This window comes from Bubalus kerabau, chromosome 3, assembly GCF_029407905.1.
Source record: "Bubalus kerabau isolate K-KA32 ecotype Philippines breed swamp buffalo chromosome 3, PCC_UOA_SB_1v2, whole genome shotgun sequence".
NCBI lineage: Eukaryota > Metazoa > Chordata > Mammalia > Artiodactyla > Bovidae > Bubalus > Bubalus kerabau.
Window position 1 is genome coordinate 92,232,344 of NC_073626.1, and position 17,370 is coordinate 92,249,713.

General features: G+C 39.8%; 1 protein-coding gene across 3 annotated transcripts in view; it reads left to right on the plus strand.

The window, feature by feature from the left end:
- Positions 1-11,307, plus strand: part of ACVR1 (activin A receptor type 1) — a 131,257-nt gene extending 119,950 nt beyond the window's left edge. For all 3 annotated transcript variants that reach the window (XM_055572513.1, XM_055572516.1, XM_055572515.1), the window contains 2 exons: positions 9,228-9,358; positions 10,088-11,307. In XM_055572513.1, the coding sequence (XP_055428488.1) occupies positions 9,228-9,358; positions 10,088-10,222 (266 nt within the window). In that variant the 3' untranslated portion in view covers positions 10,223-11,307. The remainder of the gene's footprint in view (positions 1-9,227; positions 9,359-10,087) is intronic.
- The last annotated feature ends 6,063 nt before the right edge of the window (positions 11,308-17,370 follow it).

Below are 17,370 nucleotides of genomic sequence, written 5' to 3' on the forward strand. Positions count from 1 at the left end.
TTAGAGAATGCATGGAGTCGCAAACACAAGCTCCATCTCACCTTCCACTGATACTTTCTTGTAATGATTGAAATTCTTGGGGCAACCATAATTTTTGAGAATAACACAGCCAGAGAATAGGAGGTTCTGTGAGGGAAGTGGAATTGGGGTAACATAGTTTTAGTGTGTAATAATTTAAATTGGCAAGCCTTTGGGGTAGCGTTCCCTCCTCTGCACTGCCTCCCCCCTACCCCCAAGCAGAGTTTAACAAACTCTCTAAGGGTATCAAACTCCTTGTTTCAGATTAAACATAAACACACAAACATTGTAATCTGACAGTTCTTTTAAAGATTTTTTTTTTTTGGATGGAGTCATGAACATTTTCTTGGTAACTGTTTCTCAATTGTTGGGAGCTACTGACTTGCGTTTTGTGCCATTCAAGCGCCTTGAGAATTGTTTGCAACAGAGTGATTGTTTTGCTGATTTATAAAGTTCTGTCTGAACTTTGCCTGAAATTACACAGCAACTTCATTTCCCCCATGCCCCTCCCTAATAATTCTTGAGAGGCTTAGAACTGAAAATCAAATTCTAATTAGTTTATCTTAAACAGGTTAGAAAAGGATTGGTGTCATAATAAACCGTGTGATGGGAAACTTGCCCCAGATGAAGAGGAAGTTAATGTTCCAAGGCCAGGATGGTAGCAATCCAGCTGTGGGTGCTGGAGCTGTGCCAGGCTAGCCTGTGTGATGAAAGCCGAACTTGGCAGAAACTCGGGACTTGGGCTTTGTAAGAACTCGTGTTGCAAATTCGTTCCCTGTGTCACAGGCTTAAACCCAAATGGCTTTTGAAGATCAGCTGTGATTAATAGGAGTCAGTTGGAAATTAGAGTCATTGGTTTAAAATGTAGCTCAACAAATCACAGTTTTCTCAGTCTATCTTCTAACATTATTTCTGAAAATTGTGAAGGGTAGAGGGAGAGAGACTATTTTGGATGTTTTCTGATTTCCTGATCTACTTACATCATGGTTTAGATTGTTCTCTGTTTCCTAAAATTTTGTGGGTTGAGCTACTGTTCTGTGGTTTGATTTTTAGGAGGTGCTAAGTCTCATTTTAAATCAGCCACTGTCCCTTGACAATGACTAATTTGGTATTTCCCTCTTTCTCGAGTTTCCCTTCTCCCATGAATATGTACATGCACAAAGACAGAAATTAGTTTATCCAAACTCAAACTTGCGAGTGTTCAAGGCTGCTTGCAGATAGATCTATTAATATTTATTATTATTATTATTATTATCCCCAAACATAAAAATGAGTAGGATTTGCCTTTGCCTTCCAACGTTCATGCTTCTTTGGCCTTCTTCTTTATGCAAGCACATATATATTATATATTTTACTTAGTTGTAATTCTGTAATTCTTAGATACAGTTTGTATCTTCTTCATTTGTGGTTTTTTAATGTTAATCTGTTTTCATTTTTGGTGGTCATATTAATGGTCAGTTCATGAATTTAACTGTTTCCATATTCTAAGATATCCTGTCTCCTCCATTTGGGGCCAATAGTAGATGTCTTTGTTCATATAACTTTTTCATTTAGGGAATTATTCTTAATCTGAAACAAAGTAGACCTATTAGGTCAAAGAATATGGATGTTTTTATGGCTTGACACATATTGCCAAATTGCTTTCCATAAGAGTTGTTCTAATTTACAATATCCCACTCACCCCAGGGTGTGATGTACCTATTTCACTTTCTTACTAGCTTTAAGAACTGACATTAAAAGGATATATATTTTTGAAATTATTGCATATTAAATGTACCTCATTTAAATATATGAATATCTTATCTTAGGAAGGTCATTATAATTATGCGTCCTTTGAGTTCCTGAGTCCATTGTAAAAATTGATGACCAGATAGTTCTCCTGGAGCAGTGCAATCCTCAAGTGAACCATGAGTATAAAAATATGTTGCATTTTATATTTTCATGGGAACTTTACATTTCTTTGCTGCTAATAATAAACTTCATGCTGTGTCTGTACAGGAAATGAGAGTTCAGTCCATTTTCGCATCTGAAATCATCTCAGTAGTGTCTTTTGGAATTTACTGTTTGTGTTTAGTTTGATACTGAATTTGGAATTGGTCAGAAGGAAAACCATTTTCTCACCATTTCCGGGTGAACTTTCTATGTGGATCTAAGGCAGGGTTTTGCTTGGATCACTAGTGCTTAAGCTGCAAAGTGTGCAGTAGGATCACCTAGAAACACAGACTACTGAACTTCCCCCACCAAGTCTCCGATGAATAGGTCTGGGGCTGGACCCAGGATTTTGTTTTCTAACAGGGCCCCAGGTGATGCTGTGCTGTAGTCAGCGACTGTACTCTGGAGATCTCAGGTAAAAATGGAACATATTCTATCAGTCTCAATCAGGCCAGGAAATAAAGACTGTCCCTAGGATGCCGATAGAGCCTGTGTATGCAGGATTTCTTGGTTTGTGTTCTGATATGTGAAACTTGCTCTCTCTTCCAAGCCAAAGCAGGGTTCCTTTCTCCTTTCAGTCTTGTAGCTAGGGTGTGGCCTTTCTTCCTGGAGTTTTGCTACTTCTCTGGCAGCACTCTTCCTTTCTTCCTTTAATATACAGTTCTGCAGACACACTACTTTCTGGTTACCTGGATTCAGTGTGACATGGAGACAGAACTTGACATGTGGACACCATAGGTAAGTGGGCATCACAGCTCTTCACTTGTGCCACTTAGCTTTGGGTCTGATCAAAATACCTCTAGTAGCCCCAGCCAAACATCCTGCAGCCGTTCCTTCTTGGGGTCAGAAGTCCCTTCTCTGAAGCCTCAGTTTTCAGTGTTTAGAACCCTGTATGTAGAAACAGCAGAGCTGTGTTGCTCTAATACTGTGGTCATCTGCTTTTGGCTTTAAAAACTGAAATGATCTTCATTGTCCCTCCTTTGGCACATCTTTGACTGTAGCATCATCCGAGCAGCATGAGCCTCTGTTATACCCCTCACGTGTCTCCTCTTCCCTGCCCACAGGAGGGTTCTGCAGACATATTTTTGTTGCCCTGTGACTGGCTTTATTTTGTGATGGAATCCAGTGTGTCAAAAAGCATTTGTATCTTACTGAAAAAACCCTGCTGGCCAAGCTACATCTCTTAATGGGGTGTGGACTAGGAAATACTTGTTAGAATAAGCTTGTGTTTGGCACACATACTTTGGAAAACCTCTTCTGTGAGTCCTTGGACTTGCCAAGGAGCCATGTGTGCATGTCGTTCCTAAGCACAATGGGCTTGTGTACAGAAACCTCGACTCAGTTTTCTTCAGCAACTTACCAGTGTGTTTCATGGATTTATTTCACTACTTCAGTGTCTATTAAGGTTTGAACAAAGGGGAGAAACATATTAGAGAAATTTTTAAGTATTCAAGTGATTTCTTTCAGGTTTGTCTGAGGCTTTAAGTGTGGGTTTGGGGCAGGAATATGGAAGGATTTTTTTCTTGATTCCTGGAATTTTATGGCCTTGAGTTAAAGGTCTAGACCAGAGGAGGGCAGTCAATTGACCTCACGACAGAAGAACGAGAGGCCAGCAGAACTTTACTGGGTGATGTTTGCTGCTTACTGGTCTCGCTCCTTGACACACCTTTCAGAGCAGCCCTCCACCAAGGCAAGCCTCTGTGATGTCAACCTTCTAACAGCCCCGGCATCAAGTGAATGATGCATTCTTCTTCTCGTAAGGCCTCCACAGCCAGCAAATGCTTGGATCTCTAGTGGAGCATCTCGCTGTAGGTTGAGGTATGTGACATGTAAGGTGTCTGGTCATAGCTTAACTCAGAACGTGGCTGCGCAGCTCTCGTAGGCCCTTTGACGTCTCCTCTGACAACTGTAAGGTTAATCAGTATTTTTAGTAGGGCTCGACGGGGCAGCAGTCTCTGAATCATTTGCTGTGGCGCTATTTCTTTGCTGGGAATCCCAGTAGTGGACATGACTTTTTAACGGATTTCAGAGGATGCATTTAGTCTTGACTTTGATGTACCTGGTTCCACAGGCCCATGAACTGGAGTGGGGGTGGCGGGATGAGATCATCGCTGCCACACGGGTACTTGCTTAGCAGAGAACAGATAGCAGAGAACAGAGCTGTCCTTCCAACTGTGTTCCTGTTTCAGAAAGCTGCACCTCCCTTGGGGAGAGAAAGGGCTTCCCAGCAAGTGCGCCCTGTTGGTTTACAGGTGTGACTCTCTGAAATCTCTGGCAGTGAGGCAGGGTCGAGGGGAACTGGGACTGGAACCCCTTGGCTGTCATCACTTTAGCTGTGAGAGTGCCATCCATTTATCTGTCACTTGTTTTTTATGTGGGCCATGGCATGAAAACAGGGGGTTTGAAACCCTCCTGTGAGGAGTGTTAAGCAAAGTAACACAAGTAGATTTTTTTTTTTTTTTAAAGACAAGTAACATTTTTCATTTATTTTTAAAAATATATTTATTTGGCTGTGCTGCATCTTAGCTGTGGCATGTGAGATCTAGTTTCTGACCAGGGATTGAACCCCAGCCCCTTGCATTGGGAGCACAGAGTCTTGGCCACTGGATCACCAGGCAAGTCTCAATAGATGCATGTTTTTGAATCTTGTTCCTACCATGAAAAAACGCATCTCTGAAAACAGTGCTTCCCAAGATTCTTTCATACATGTAATGCCTTTATGATCTTTTCCTATCCGAGTGCCACTTGTACCATTATTTTCTTAATCGTTTGAAATTTTTCAAACATTTCTTTTTAAAAGGAGATGAATGTCACTACCGGAAGTGGGAAAGCCAGTATCCCATGACATTAAATGGAAGATAATGTTAAAAATACATATACAGTTATTTAATTAAGATGAAAAAGTTTTATCTGTGAACTGTTTTCTCACAGGTCATCCCTGAAGGAAACACTGTTATTAACTTAGAGATTCTTCAGAAGCCAACCATAAAGCACTCTGATTCTATGTAAAATGGCTTTAGCTGTAATGTTCTAGTTGCTGAAGGGTTTTATAATCCCTGTAGGCATTAGCTGTTAATGGTATCACTCTGTCTGTATGTCGGTGCTGGGGATTCTGCTTCCCTCACCTGTCACTTGGACGTGTCCACGCAAGTTGTGGGGCAGTGGAGTGAGTGAGCCCACTGTTGTGATGAGATGTACGCACTGTCCCATTCGGGGCTTGTTGGGAAGAGATCTAGAATACTAACAGGGAAATGGATTCTGGTTTGTCATTAATTAGCAGTGTGCTTAGACAAGTACATTTTCCCTGAGTGGGCCTCAGTTTCTTCTTCTGAAGGAAAAGAAGGCTGTGATCTACCTGACTCTAACATTGCATGGACGTATTATTTTTTTCTTTTAATTAATTACTGGATATTGGAGTATAATTGCTGTACAGCACAGTGTTAGTTTCTGGTATACCATGAAGTGAATCAGCCATATGCATACATATATGCCCTCTGTCCCACTCCCCACCCACCTCTCTAGGTCATCACAGAACACCAACCTGAGCTCCCTGTGCTATACAGCAGCTCCATGCTTGTATCTTTGCCTCACCTTCAGATTGTTCAAATTATAGCTCACTCTACAAACCCTTATCTGCAATTGAAAAAAATCCCCAAAACTTTGAAAGCCAAATGGTTCGGGTATGGAGGATCACAAGGCAGGCCTTGTTTCTGGATACTTGCATTTTCAGAAAGACCCCTCTGGTGTTTCATGTGGTTTGAAGCCCTGTCTAGGGCATTCTTGAGATCGTGATGTGTCCTGTACAGGTGTTAGAACTAAGGCCTGGCAATTAAGGCTTTTACTTAGAACCATGCAGTGAATTAATGCCAGGGATATTGTTGGTAAAGGTATATTTGCTCCAGAGAAAAATGTCACTTAGATATATGTCCAGGAATAAAACTCATTGTATAAATCAGATACACATGTCCAAAGTTGTTGGGGAAGAGGTTATGGATAATTTCTCTGATTCTTTCCATGGCTATTGAAGTTTCACTCCCCTAACGTGAAAAAGCAAGGCCTGGCAGGCTTTGTCCCTCCTTGACCACTCTTGAAGAGCTCCTCTCCTGCTGTGCTCCTGGATCCTTTGTTGCTGTACCACTCCTTTGGCACTTGAAGTACTTTGTATTTTTAGTCCCTTTTGCTGAGTGCACGCTGTTCTCTTCGCTGGCTCATGATTTGGCAGCTGCTTATTGGGTGCTACTGTAAAAGGACTGAAAATCCACTTGTTTTCTGGCAGAAGAGGAATAGTTGTAAGTAACTTCCTGCCTCGACAACATGAGTCACTTCACAGCCTAACCTTGACCTCTCACCCTCCCCACCACATGTGCACCCATATCAGCCAAGAGAACGTCCCTGCCCCTCTCCAACATGGAAGGATCATTGTAAACCCCTTGTCTTTGTCCCATATCCCCTCCTATGCTCCCCCTGCCTGGAGTGCCCCCTCTCCTTGGTGTTTGCTTGTCCCGTAGTCTTTCTCGACAACTTATCTCTCGGTTCCCTCAGGTCCTGGCTCCCAGAAAGTTTCTTATGCTTCCATAGCACAAGGTTTATGTCTGGTACTTAAACCACACAGGTAGTGTGGTTTAATTCTCTCAAACGCCCTGAGCACTGCGTCCCCCACCTCTTCTCCCTACTCCTAGTTTATATTTTTTTCCATATTCTATTATTTTCATCACCAACATCACATCTTTATTTGTATATCCTTAGTCCAACCAGTCCACCCTAAAGGAGATCAGTCCTGGGTGTTCATTGGAAGGACTGATGCTGAAGCTGAAACTCCAGTACTTTGGCCACCTGATGCGAAGAGTTGACTCACTGGAGAAGACTCTGATGCTGGGAGGGATTGGGGGCAGGAGGAGAAGGGGACAACAGAGGATGAGATGGCTGGATGGCATCACCGACTCGGTGGACATGAGTTTGAGTGAACTCTGGGAGTTGATGATGGACAGGGAGGCCTGGCGTGCTGTGATTCATGGGGTTGCAAAGAGTTGGACACGACTGAGGGACTGAACTGAAGTGCAAAGGACAGCCTCTGGATCACACAGTTTAAGGGATTAAAGTGGTTTTTAAGCCAATTTGGAAACTAGCAAGTAAAACTTAGAACGTCTATCCTTGCCTTTCAAGATATATAAAGGGGTAAAATACAATTTTTTTTTTTAAACAAGATTTCCATTATCTAAGCAAAAAAAGAGAGGGGCTTGTCCTCATCTTCCACTAGAGTTCCTTGAAAACTGAGAGCATGTCTTATACTTTTATCATCCTCAGTGTTTAGTATGATGTTCCACACATGGTTGGTATGTAATATACTTTGAAATAATTGCTTTCCTTGACCAGAGGGAGTTCCAGATGATGGTGGAGTTTAATCCCAGACTTATTTTATTCTGCGGAAGCATGATCAACATTAGATGGAGAGAGTCAACCATTTGTCCAATGGTTGACAAGAGGTGTGACTAACTCCCAGACATAATGAATTAAAGTCTCTTTAAACTTGATTCCTTTTGTTAAAAATGGCAGTTAAAATTAAAATATGGAGAACTATAAACCCAAAAGAAAACTTTATCTTTGTATAGTGAAATTTACTGTTGGGTATTCCCAAATTCTGTTTTAAAAACCGTTAACTGTACTTTTGCATTTACATAAAAATTCAACTTCATAGTTGTATAACCCTTCCCAAGCTGGCTAAGCAAATTACTCCCAAATGGCTATCATGCTAGATTTTTAAAGAATGATAAAGTAGGCACAATCCTACTGTTTCTTATAAATTCATGTGGCCCTTATAAAGGTATAAATTATCTTGCAGATCTGTGTTCAGATCTATTTTATGTGATGTCTCCTAGTAATATGTGTATTGAAAAGAATTAAAATATTTTTTGAATGCTTCCTAGGGACCTGACTAGAGCAGTAGTAGGTAAGGCCTCTGAGATGAAGTATCTTAAGTCATCTTTTGAAAGCAGGGATTTATGCCCAGTCTGAACTGTTTATGATTTGCCAGGAAAGGTGTTAATCCACTGACTAGTACACGTTACAATCACAGTCAAGCAATGTGGGTAAGTTAGATTTTAAAATATCAATTATAATTTTTAAATCTAATTTAGACTACATTCCATTTTTAAAATAAATCTATGAAGTTTAACAAAACTATAGTATTTAACAGATGTTCCTTATCATGACTAATGTTTTCCATAAATGGTTTGTATTTATATGGGATCTTTTAGAACAGCTTCTCACTGTTAATTTCTTTGACAAATGAAAAGGAGATTGCAAAACAGTTATCTTCCCGTCTGTGCCAATAACCGATCTCGTAGGTATTTAAAAGGAAGAGAAGTTACATGGAGGGAGAGGGCAGTAAACCAGGGAATCCACTAGCCGCATTGTTGAGGCCTTTGATGATGGAAGAAAAGTAATGGATTTCCTGGGTTTTATTTCTATAAAGAAAAGAATCCATTTTCTCATTCCAAATTATTTCTTTAAATTTTTCTGTTTGTGGAACTACTTTTCTTTGCAAAGAGTAAGGAACTGATGTAATTTTGCTAGGGAAAAAGATTTCCAAGGCATTGAAAACCATGCCGGAGCAGAAATTAGCCACTTTCATAATTGCCTGGGAGTGAGGAAGAGTTCATTCTTTTTAGCCATTCTTCTCCTTTCCAATGACTGTCCTCCGCATTTTATTTTGTGCTTTTGATCTAAGAGGAAATAATAGAGCCATCAGACAGACAGCTGTGAATGACAGAGGGTACTGAGAACATACTGGATGAATGAGGAAATTGCATTTCATATTACATATTTGCATCCTCCAAAGGGGATGGATTATTTCAAAGCAGTGACTTTTTCCCTAATAACAGAAAGGGGTATTTTGCTGATGGTTTTGGATTATTTACCTCTAGCTCTAGTTCATGAACTGCATTTCATTTCATTAATGGTTTGAAGTTACTAGAGTCATGTACCTTCTTTAGGTATCTTGACCCTATTTAATCAAAGAGATTCTCTTTGAGTAGCAGTCACATTTTCTTCTAAACAGTTTTTGCCCTTAAGTCCTCTGCAGGGCTTCCTTCCTTTGCTTTGTTTTCCACGTATTTTTTTAAGACCTACCTGTAGCTTTTAGGATCATCTTGAAGTTTGAGAAAGGTGATTGGTACTTTTTCTTTTTTTTCTGCATTGTATCCTGTGATGCCCATCAATAATACCCTGGAAACCTCTATTCTTTTGCTAACCAACACAATTCTTGTCCATGTATGAAGGTATTGTGGAGGATTACAAGCCACCATTCTATGATGTGGTTCCCAATGACCCAAGTTTTGAAGATATGAGGAAGGTAGTCTGTGTGGATCAACAGAGGCCTAACATACCCAACAGATGGTTCTCTGACCCGGTAAGAGTACTATGCTTGCTTCATTTCAGAGCTATACTGTCTGTACACTTGTATACAACTCTATACGTACCAGAGTTTCGGCTGGTAGAGTGATCTGTGCTGTTGCTTTCTCTCCCTATTTTATGTAAAAGGGCTTTAGACCTAGTAGAACAGGTTCACAAAGTGGTCTCATTCTTGAAAGAGCCACATCGATAAATCTTGATAACAAATGACAATATTCACAAGATTTTCTACCCTTGACCAGCTCCAGGAATTGGGAGAGTCATTACTATGCCACTAGCCCTAGGGCTGCAGTTTCACCAGTAAACCACGAGACTTGAATTAATGCTTTTAAATTCTTTTCTGTCTCTGCATATCTGAAATTCCAAACATAGGCTGTTTAATGCTGCCAATCCTTAATTGCTGTTGTTAAGCAGTAATAACAAATCTTAAGACATTGAGAAATGACCCCATTTGCATATTTCAGTATTAACTCTGAGTTAGTACTATGGCTTTTAATACCCATAAAACCATCAAGGGGTCCAGACTGGTGTATGTAATTGACTTGATAAAGTCAGATGGTAGCATTAAGACACTCAAGAGTGGCTTCTTTACCAGTAGCCAAGGCTTTGATTATTGTGTAAGGAAGATGGTAATAATATCACAAGACCTGCAGAGCCCTGCAAAATGGTTGGCATAACATCTGCCCAGCTTCTTATTCACTGTGGTGTTGGTTCTTTCTCTCCTCAGACATTAACCTCCCTGGCCAAGCTGATGAAAGAATGCTGGTATCAAAATCCATCTGCCAGACTCACAGCCCTGCGTATCAAAAAGACTTTGACCAAAATTGATAATTCCCTAGACAAATTGAAAACTGACTGTTGACATTTTTCATGGTGTCAAGAAGGAAGATCTGACATTATTGTTGTCCAGCTGGGACCTATTGCTGGCCTGACTGGTTATCAGAACAGAATCCATCTGTCTCCCTCCCCGAATGGCTGCTTTGACAAGGCAGACATCTTACTCGGCTGCGTGCTGGGGAAGACACCAAAACCACCCTAACCTCGCTCAATGACTGTGACCTGGGCATTTCACAAACTGTTCACACTGCAGAGACTTAACGTTGGACAGACAATGTTGCAAAGGTAGGGAACTGGAGGAACACAGAGAAATCCTAAAAGAGATCTGGGCATTAAGACAGTGGCTTTGCATATCTTCACAGGTCTCCTAGACACTCCCCACGGGAAACTCAAGGAGGTGGTGAATTTTTAATCAGCAATATTGCCTGTGCTTCTCTTCTTTATTGCACTAGGAATTCTTTGCATTCCTTACTTGCACTGTTACTCTTAATTTTAAAGACCCAACTTGCCAAAATGTTGGCTGTGTACTCCACTGGTCTGTCTTTGGATAATAGGAATTCAATTTGGCAAAACAAAATGTAATGTCAGACTTTGCTGCATTTTACACATGTGCTGATGTTTACAATGATGCTGAACATTAGGAATTGTTTATACACAACTTTGCAAATTATTTATTACTTGTGCAGGTAGCAGTTTTTACAAAACTGCTGCATGCATATGTTAAAGCTTATTTTTATGTGGTCTTATGATTTTATTACCAAAATGTTTTTAACACTATACTCTGAAATGGACATTTTCTTTTATTATCTGTTAAATTCACATTTTAAGTGCTTCACATTTATATGTGTGTAGACTGTAACTTTTTTTCAGTTCATATGCAGAACGTATTTAGCCATTACCCACGTGACACCACCGAATATATTACTGATTTAGAAGCAAAGATTTCAGTAGAATTTTAGTCCTGAACGCTGTGGGGAAAATGCATTTTCTTCGGAATTATCCATTATGTGCATTTAAACTCTGCCAGAAAAAAATAACTATTTTGTTTTAATCTACTTTTTGTATTTAGTAGTTATTTGTATAAATTAAATAAAATGTTTTCAAGTCAAAGTGAATTTTGTTCAACATATAAAAAGATCTACATATTATAAGGCATTTTCTTATGGAAACAGAAGCACAAAACTAATTTGTAAGTCAAATTTGCATTTAAAGTCTATTAACGAACTTTAAGGTTCTAAGGAGGATGCCCTCCATCTTAAATTTGGTACCAGAAAATTTAAACTTGGTAGGGTGGAGGGGCTGCAATTTTATTTTTTTCTTAGGTTTGTTACCCCCACTACAAAGCTGGGGAAACTGTCTGACCTGCCTCCTTAGAAAGAGACTTGTGAATGTAAGTGGAAAGAAGAAGGTCGAAGCATTTTGTTTAGTGTAAAGATCCTGTGTGAGGGAAAGCAGTCTTCAGCATCTTACCTACCTTTGCTGCTTGGGGAGAGTTGGTTGTTGGCTTTTTTTACTTGTGTTCAATGGGATTTAAAATGTAGGGTTTAGAGTAACTCAGAGTAGAGGTGTTAAAATTCTGGAATGTTCATCAGAGGTAAGTTAATAACTTCATTAGTATACATTTATGTGGACAGCATATATTAAGGTCACATTTAACTTAAAAAATTGTGGTAAAACACATAACAGATTTTACCATCATAACCATTTTTACGTATACAGTTCAGTAGTATTCAGTCTATTTACATTGTTTTGCTGCTATTGCCACCATCCAGCCACAGAACTCTCTCCATCCTGCAGAACTGAAACTCTGTTAAATGACAGCTCTCCATTTCTCACTCCCTTCAATCCTTGGCACCCATCATTCTATTCTTTCTTTAGTTTGGCTGCTCTAAGTACCTCATAGAAATGGCATCACACAGTATTTGTCCTTGTGTGAGACTGGCTTATTTCACTTAGCATAATGTCAAGGTTCATCTTTGTTACAGCATACATTAGAATTTCCTTCTGTTTTATAGTTGATAATATCCCACTGTCTATATATACAATGTTTATCCATTCATCTTTTGAGGGACATTTCAGTGGCCTCCCCCTTTTGGCTATTGTGAGTAATGCTGCCATGAACTTGGGTGTACAAATATCTCTTTGAGTCCTCCCCCTTTCAATTATTTTGGCTGTATACTCACCAAAACTGGAGTGGAATTGTATTTAACATTTGAAGTATTATATACATATATAAAATTGTACAGCTTGATGCATTTTTATAAATTTAAACACTGACTGCACCCATGGAAACAGCACCTAGATCAAGAAGTAGAACACCAGCTTCTAGAGGAATGTCAGGATCACGGCAGCATGAGTTCTTTTCTTTCTTTGGTGTCACATCCATAACTGAACAAAAGTGCCTCTGCACATTATACCAGGACAGCAGGGATTACCGTGTATCTCTGCACCTCAAAATAGAACTTCAGAAGGGCTGTGGGTCCCAGGGAGACAGTAAGCCTGCCTCACCCCTACTTGCTGTGATCAGGAAAAGGAAAACCTGAAGAGTATAGAACTGAGTGTTGGACACTCATGGGAGAGAGAGAATTTGTAGAGGTTCAGCCAACCTGATGGGAGGTTCCAGGACACAGAGCTGGACAGAGGTGAGTTTAAAGGCAGAGGAGAGAGGGGACTCCATTGAGGCACCTGATTTGCACAGGATGACACCGCAGTGCTCTACAGTTGTGTTGGCATCGGTGGCTACCTCTTTGTCAGTAGAGATGGAAAGCCCAAATGTGAGGGACAGACTGCCTGGCTGCTATTTGTCTCCAGCAGCTCTTCGATTTCTGAGGGGGGATTTCTGTGACTGGGAGGAAGGAGAGGAAATGGAAGGAAGCAAACAAGAATGCCAAAGAACACCAAAATAATGTGTTTCCTGCCATCTGCTTTGGGGTTTCAGCTAGCAGTCTATTCACAGATCTCTGGGAGTATCCTACTCCTGGATCTCCCTGTCAGGTCCTGGGCATCCCCAAAGCCCCAGGCAACTAAGCCCACAGCTCCTGGCTCTTTCTGTGCTCCTGAATGCAGCCTTGAAAACTAACCCTGGTAAGGAAAAACCAGAAACGTGAGCTACAGTGTCATCTTCTGGAACACAAAAGAAGGTTTTTAGATGCCAGCCTGTTGATTTGTGACAGCCAAAGAAAACAAATCCTTCACTAAGAAAAGTGTCTGCTATATCAAAAGCAAAAGCAGAGGTACATAACCTCAAACACTAGGAAAAATCAAGGAAATACGGTATCACAGAAAGAATGTTAATTGTCCAGTAACTGAACTCAAAGGCATGGAATATTGTGATCTAACTGATAAAAAATTCAAAATATCTATTATGAAGAAATTCAACAAGCTATAAGAACACTCAGAAAGGAAATTCAGTGAACTTAGGAATAATTTAATGATCACAGATTCTTTATCAAAGAGACTGAAATTTTAAAAAGAACCAAGTAAATTCTGGAGCAGAAGTCAATGAATGAGATGAGGAATGCATTAGTGAGCAAAAATAACAGCTCTGATGAAAGAAGAAATAAGTGACTTGAATGGTAGGAGTTTAGAAATGATTCATTTAAAAGACAGAACTAAGGTTTATAAAAAGTGAAGAAACTCAGAGTTATCAGAAAAGCAAATACTAGATAACTGTACCAGAAGGAGAGAGAAGGGGGCAGAGTTTATTTAAAGAAATAATCAGAGAACTTCCAACCCTGAGGAAGGAATTGGACATACAGGTCCATGAATGTAATAGAACAACCTATTATCCCAATGCAGACAGACTGTCTCCAAGACCCAGTCTAATAAAACTATCAAAAATCAACAGACGTGTGGACATGGTTGGGGGTAGTGGGGTAGGAGATGAACTGGGAGATGAAGGCTGACACACAAACTACCATGTGTAAAATGGCTAGTGGGAAACCTGCTACAAAGCACTGGAAGCCTGGTTTGCTGCTCTGTGATGATCTAGATGAGTGGGTGAGAGGGAGGCCCACGAGGGATGGGATATAGGTATACATACAGCTGATTTATTTCATTGTACAGCAGAAATTAATACAACACTGTAAAGCAACACTCCAATAAAAGATCAATGATGAAGAAGCAACTAGGGAGAAATTCAAGTAACCTACAAAGTAATCCCCGAGTAAGCTATCAATGGGTTTCTCTGCATAAACTCTATATGCCAGAAGAGAGAAGAAGGGCATATTCAAAGTGTTGAAGGATAAAAACTGCCAACCAAAATTTAACAGCAAACCTATCCTTCAGATATGAGGAGAAATAAAGACTTTCCTAAATGAGGCCTGAAGGAGTTCACCAATAGACTTGCCTTGCAAGAAATTTTAGAAGAGTTTAACCTGAAATGAAACCATGCCAGTGATAGAAAAACATGGAAGTTCATAATACTCTGATAAAGGTGAAAATTAGAAAACTTTTAACTTTACATTAGAATGGTTTGTTAAACACTTAATGATAGTATAAAGTTTAAATGAAAAAAACTCAAGAATAGCTAACTACTATAGCTTGCTAATAAATTTATGGCATAAAAAGGTTAATTGTGATGTCAAAACTATAAGAAGAGGATTAAAGAGGGGAACTTTTATAGGTGAACAAAGATAAGTTCCCATCAGAATAAAAAGGGCTGTTTCATCTATAAGATTTTTGCTTCTTGGTTAACCAGAAGCTAAGGTCTATTATAGAGTCATAAAACATGGGTGGGGGGAGGGGGGAAGGAGACTGAGAAAATTACAGGGAAGACCACCAATTTGCTAAGGTATGCAGAGGGGAAAAAACAAACCAGGGGAGATGGTAAACCACCAGAAGGCAAATGATAAATTCTTGCATAATCACTAAATATAAATGGACTGAAATCACCAGGTTAAAGGCAGACAGTAGCTTGAATGGATTAAAAAAAAAAAAGAGCCAGCTCTATGCTGCCTAAGGAGACTCATCAACCCTAAAGACACACAAAGGTTAAAAGTAAAGGGTTGGAAGAGGACAGTTCATAAAAATCTTGTGTTGCACGAATCCATTGAAGTCATCCTTACAGATCTAGCCTGAGGTTCTTGCTAAGGCTCACTGAGTTGCTGAAGACCTCTCTGGATTTGCAATTTTGAAAGTTTGCAACTCGAATCCTCGTTTGTAGAGAAGCGTAAGAGACTACTATGAGCTACTGTAGGCCAGTAAAATGAACAGTGTAGACGAAATGGACAAGTTTTCAACTTAGAAAGGTAGTCTTTAAAGACTGAACCAAGAAAAAAAATAGAAAATATGAACAAATGAAATACAAGTACTGAAACTTACTGTGTGATTAAAAAATTCCCAACAAAATTCCAGGACCAGGTGGCTTCACAGACAAATTCTACCAAACATTTAGAGAAAAGTTAACATCTATCCTTCTGAAACTATTCCAAAATTTTGCAGAGGAAGGAATTCTTCCAGACTCACTCTATTAGGCCAGCGTCACCCTGATACTAAAACCAGATGAAGATACCACAGAGAAAAGAAAACTACAGGTCAATATCACTGATGAATACAGACACAAAAATCTTCACCAAAATACTAGCAAAGTGAATCCAACTATACATTAAAAAGCCTCTTCATGAATCACAGCCTTGCCATGGCAAAGGGAATTGTATAACTCAATGAAGCTATGAGCCATGCCATGCTGATCCACCCAAGATGGACAGGTCATAGTGAAGAGTTCTGACAAAACATGGTCCATTGGAGGAGGAAATGGCAGATCACTCCTCCTTGTCAAGAGAATCCCATGAACAGTATGGAAAAGAACAAAGATATGACATCAGAAGATGAGCTCCTCTCTGTCAGAAGGTGTCCAATATGCTACAGTGGAGGGAATTACTAACATTAATAGCTCCAGAAAGAATGAAGCAACTACACCAAAGTGGAAATAGCACTCAGCTGTGGATATGTCTGGTGGTAACAGTAAAGTCTGATGCTCTAAAGAATAATATTGCATAGAAACCTGGAATCTTAGGTCCATGAATCAAGATAAATGAAGTCAAGTGGGCCTCAGGAAACATTATTATGAACAAAGTTAGTGGAGGTGAAGGAATTCCAGCAGAGTTATTTAAAATCCTAAAAGATGCTGCCAAAGTGCTACACTCAGTGTGTCAGCAAATCTGGAAAACTCAGCAATGGCCACAGGACTGGAAAAGGTCAGTTTTCATTCCAGTCCCAAAGAAGGGCAATGCCAAAGAATGTTCAAACTGCAACTACATTCATTTCACATGTTAGCAAGGTTATGCTAAAAATCCTTGAAGCTAGGCTTCAGCAGTACATGAACTGAGAATTTCCAGATGTACAGCTGGATTTAGAAAAGGCAGAGGAACCAGAGATCAAATTGCCAATATTCATTGGCTCATGGAGAAAGTAAGGGAATTCCAGAAAAACATCTGCTTCATTGACTCTGCTAAAGCCTTTGATTATGTGGATCACAGCAAACTGTGGAAAGTTCTTAAAGAGATGGGAATACCAGATCACCTTACTTGTCTCCTGAGAAACCTGTATGTAGATCAAGAAGCAATAGTTAGAACCGGACATGGAACAACAGACTGGCTCAAAATTGGGAAAGGAGTATGACAAACCTATATACTGTCACATTGCTTATTTAATTTATATGCAGGGTACATGTGAAATGCCAAGCTGGAGGAATTGTAAGCAGAAATCAAGATTTCTGGGAGAAACAGCAACAACCTCAGATACCACTTTAATGGAAGAAAGTGAAGATGAACTAAAGAGCCTCTTGATGAGGGTGAAAGAGGAGAGTGAACAAGCTGGCTTAAAATTCAAGAAAACTAAGATCATGGCATCTGATCCCATCACTTCATGGCAAATAGAAGGAGAAAAACAGAAGCAGTGACAGGTTTTATCTTCTTGGGCTCCAAAATCATTGGAGACAGTGACTGCAGCCATGAAATTAAGATACTTGATTCCTGGAACAGAACCCATGATAAATCTAGACAGCATATTAGAAAAGCAAAGACACATCACCTTGCTGACAAATGTCCATATAGTCAAAGCTATGGTTTTTCCAGTAGTCATGTACAGATGCAAGAGATGGACGATAAAGATGGCTAAGTGCCTAAGAATTCATGCTTTCAAATTGTGGGTGCTGGAGAAGACTCTTGAGAC